At 34.1% G+C, this 4,323-nt stretch overlaps 1 protein-coding gene across 1 annotated transcript in view; it reads right to left on the minus strand.

Moving 5' to 3' along the window:
* LOC102478396 (olfactory receptor 5K3-like) overlaps positions 1 to 198 on the minus strand; it is a 1,750-nt gene extending 1,552 nt beyond the window's left edge. The window contains exon 1 of the mRNA XM_006163489.3: positions 1 to 198. This exon is cut by the window's left edge and continues 592 nt beyond it. Within this exon, the coding sequence (XP_006163551.3) occupies positions 1 to 198 (198 nt within the window).
* Positions 199 to 4,323: the final 4,125 nt, after the last annotated feature.

Below are 4,323 nucleotides of genomic sequence, written 5' to 3' on the forward strand. Positions count from 1 at the left end.
CAGGTTGCCCAGAAAGAAGTACATTGGTGTATGAAGACGACGCTCCATATAAATCAACGTGACCAACCCAAGATTGCCCATGATGGTGATCAGATAGATGACAAAGAAGACCAGAAACAGAAGTGTCTTCAGCTTTGGTTGACCTGAAAATCCTGTGAGGATAAACTCAGCCGTTAAGGAGAGATTGCCCTTGGTCATGGTTGCCTTTTCTGTTGAAATAGGAATTGAGGAGATATGAGATCCTCACTGAAAATGTATAATTTTCCCTTCAGTGTTTTTCTTGTTACAACAGGTAGAGGAACAACTTCTTGTAACTTTTCCTGCTATGTCTGGAACACAGGCACACATACTTTCATATGTGTGAACGTGATAGGGACATTCACTTTCCAAAAGTGTTCACCTATTCACTCTCAGGTTGTAATCCTTAGGGTTCAAAGGTTTTTTTAAATTCCAGAGAAGGTGCCTTTAGGGACAAAGATTTGTCTTAATGAGTTTATGGAAGAATAATATACTAATCACATATATTTTTTTAATACTGACGAACATCAGTGTCAGTTTTGTAATAAAGTTTAATTTAAATTTGATTTATGTGCACACACAGACACGATACATACATACATATATATACACACACACATATATGCACATACATATTCACTAACATTAAGAATATAGTTTATATATATTCTCCCAGTATAGTATAGATATGTTAACTGTAAATTTATTTATTTCACAAACATCATAAAGATTAAGGAGAGAACTTTTCATCTTCAATTAAATCACTTTGGATAGCTAAAAAGATACATTTCCACAGGAATTTCCTCTCTCATCCTTTTTTCTAATATCATGTCCATTACCATAAACACTGTCTCTGTCCATGACATTTTCCCCATGCCACTGGTATGTTCTCAGACATCTAATTCAATCCTTCCTTCATGTAAAGCAGAGTTTACATGTTATGCTACCTAATCAAGTTTTAGCTGAATGCCACAGACCACACTACTGTCCCTTGTCTGAACTGAGGGGCACATTACAATTTGGAATGTTCATGCAGTGCATTGTTTCATATATGCCTACATAATTTGCTTATCATATTAGAAGCATTTGTTAGCCGTGGTGACTCAATCTTCTGTCAAAGAAATTATAAAAAGTCATGAAGAATAGACACAATTCCAATCTCAGCTTTCCGCTGCCGAGTCCGCTTGTTTCCTGTCTACGATCTGTGTGACTTCTTTACCCTTTGAAACTATTAACTTTAAGGTATACCTATGAAGAATACTATTTCAAATTCACTACTTAAAAAATTCAAGTGTCTTTCTTTAACTTGAGTCAACTCTTTTCTACTATATATTTCCTCAGAATATTATATGCAGACATATATATATATATATGTATATATCTGTTTCCTCAGAACATTACATAACATTTTCTGTAGGTATTGCCATAGATTAAAAAACTAATAAAGAAAAGGAATATTTCCTTTATATTTTAGTTTTCTAATTCGTAGAAAAAAATTAATCTTACTACTTTAAGAGAAAAAAGTTTGTTTTGCTTTAAAAAGCTGTCTTAGATTTAGTGATTCATTAAGGGATACTGACGAACAAGTCTCTTCATCTAAATTGTATGGTCAAAATTGGTGTAGTGTTTCCACTATTAACTCATCAAAAGAAAGAAATTTTGGCATAAAAATCATGTATTTGTCTGCATGAATATAATCCATTTATTTATTCAAATAAGTTAGAAATAACTTTCAATAAACATGCCTGAATTATTTAACAGAATAGCTTTTTGAATTTACTTTGAATGTTATGAAATTCTACCTTATAATCAGAAAAACTTCAGGTGAATTGCAATAATTTATTTCTCGGTACTTCCTCATAGAATTCAACTTTGGCAACCATTAAAAAGTTAAGATTTTAAGTATAAAAACAATAAAAAACAGTAATTCAGAAGAGTAAATATGTATGGAAGCAAATATTAAAAACAAGAATAAATTTTAAAATTCATCTTACCTACGTTTAACTAACAAGAACTTTGTAAGAGTTCATTGCTTGCTTTAATATGTTAGGTCTTATAAAATTTCAGAATATAAGCCTTCGTCTCTAAACAGTTGAGATTAAAAGGTTGAAAACCGAAAACACTGCTAATAGGTCAGTGTCAATAATTATGTTCCTCATAATAAAAAGTTAATGTTTGCCATCAAATCCTAAAGGGACTTTTCACCACTGACGTTAGTGTATTTCTCTGGAGAGAGTATTTTGAAAATATACAGACTACATTGCTTTAATTAAAGATGCCCTGTGAGACATTGAGGCCAAAGCAAATGACCATTCAAGTTTATTTGATGACCATCTTGGCTACTATGAAAGAAACCTCATTTTTATAATTTCATTCATCATAATAAAGAAAGAAGAAAAGTATTAGATTAGTTTGACCTATAGATGGAGGAATTGAGATTAATATGATTTATCAAGTATAATTAGGATTTAGAAAGTTCTAGAGGTGTAGCAGTTTCAGCCAAGGTTGTCATCATCATTCTGTGAGATGAATTTGCCCTCATGCCCTACACAGCCTTCATTGAAAACTTTGATAGTGTTTGGTCCCTCATATGATTATGGAGATCCTCTGTCTTTTCAGTCTACCCCAGATGTCCTTCACCTTTCTTAACTGGTCTTCACCATTCCCAATCTCTCTTCAGTATGGTTAATTTTCTATGTAATCAGGTATAAATTCGATGATCCTCTATTGAAGAAGTCCTGATTAATTACCCTTAGGTACAGGTCATGTCATAGATCTTTTAGGCTTTTAATGGGAAACTGAAAAATATCTTATCATTTATTTTCCTGCATCAAATTCGAAAATTACAGTTCTGTTTATCCTTTATCAATTACTTATTATATGCAGGTCATTGCAAAAATTGGTGATCAGAGAGGCCTTTAGGGTATGAGCATAGTCAGGATAAGAATTTTTTAGATTTAAAAAATGGCTTTTAAAACATTTTTCATTGGAAATACAATTGCATTGGTAATCCAAGTACAATTCAGGTTGTATTATAATATTAAAAAGGAAAACATGCAACCTAAAAACATACAAAAAGGGGACTAACAGATGGAGAAATGGCTATGTCACTGGAATCCCATGTAGTTGACCACAACCAGGACCCAGTGGCTTAAACTCACACTGGGCACATGTGCGTGTGTGCCCAAGATCCTGAGAGGAGAATGGAGGGGAAGGGATTGTGGCATGGCCATCCTCCCTTCGGGGTGATTTCTTGCTTCCTGTCTCTCTGTCTCTCTCTGTCTCTCTGGCTTGTGCACATGCCCTATACTAAAAACTTCTCCAAAAAAATGCATTAAAAATATGTATTAATACCTATTTAGTCATTGTAGTAAGCAATATAGCCCCAGGTAGGTGCTACTTTATAGTATGTTCACTTTATTCACTGAAGTTTCTGCCTCAAGTGAGACATGTGTTAATAGATATGCATATATCAGCTGTGCTTGCTATAGGAAGTTTTTAAATAATTAAGATATTTATTGAATCAATGAAATGTGATTAAAAAAAAGACATGGAAAAAAACTGTAGATACTGGAGACAGTGTGGGAGGAGGGGAAGAAATGGCAGAGAGTGAGAAGTTGGGAACCAAGGGGGGCAAAAAGCAACATATATGAGAAATAAGAAATAGAAAAAAAGTTTTTGTTTGTTATTGGAGAGAATTTTTTTGCTATAGGGTGCGTGTGCTTGCCAGAAGGGCAGAGAGAGACAGAGAGACAGAAAGCGAGAAATCACTCCCGGGTGAGATGGCCACTCCGCAATCCCTTCTCCTCCGTTCTCCTCTCGGGATCTTGGGCAGGCACAGACATGTGCTCGGCATGAGTTTAATTAAACCACAGGGTACAAGACTCAAACTGTGGTCGACTGCATGGGAGTTCAGCCATTACACTAACCACTGGTCCCGAAAACTGTTTGTTGATGATAATATGAATGGTAATATTCTTGATTGACTCAATATACAGTGCATTCTGGATGGAAAATTTCACTTTGTATGCTCTATCGATGTACAGTGAATGAATGTAAATAAATAAATTTAAATAAAAACTTAGAGGCTTAAAGTGAAAAGATCTAATCAAAAACTGGATGGTAAAATGGAATGGCTCAAACTTCCAGGTACAAAATAAGGTGAGCTTAGAAGTTGTATAAAGGGATTGGTGAATTGGATTGAAAATTATTCTTTTTCCTTTTCCTTCATATATTCTGAACCTACCATTTCACTGAAAATTCTCTCTGAGTAAGCTCACAAACAAACTCTAAACATCATCTCCA

This window comes from Tupaia chinensis, unplaced genomic scaffold, assembly GCF_000334495.1.
Source record: "Tupaia chinensis unplaced genomic scaffold, TupChi_1.0 Scaffold142351_1, whole genome shotgun sequence".
In the NCBI taxonomy this organism is placed as follows: domain Eukaryota; kingdom Metazoa; phylum Chordata; class Mammalia; order Scandentia; family Tupaiidae; genus Tupaia; species Tupaia belangeri.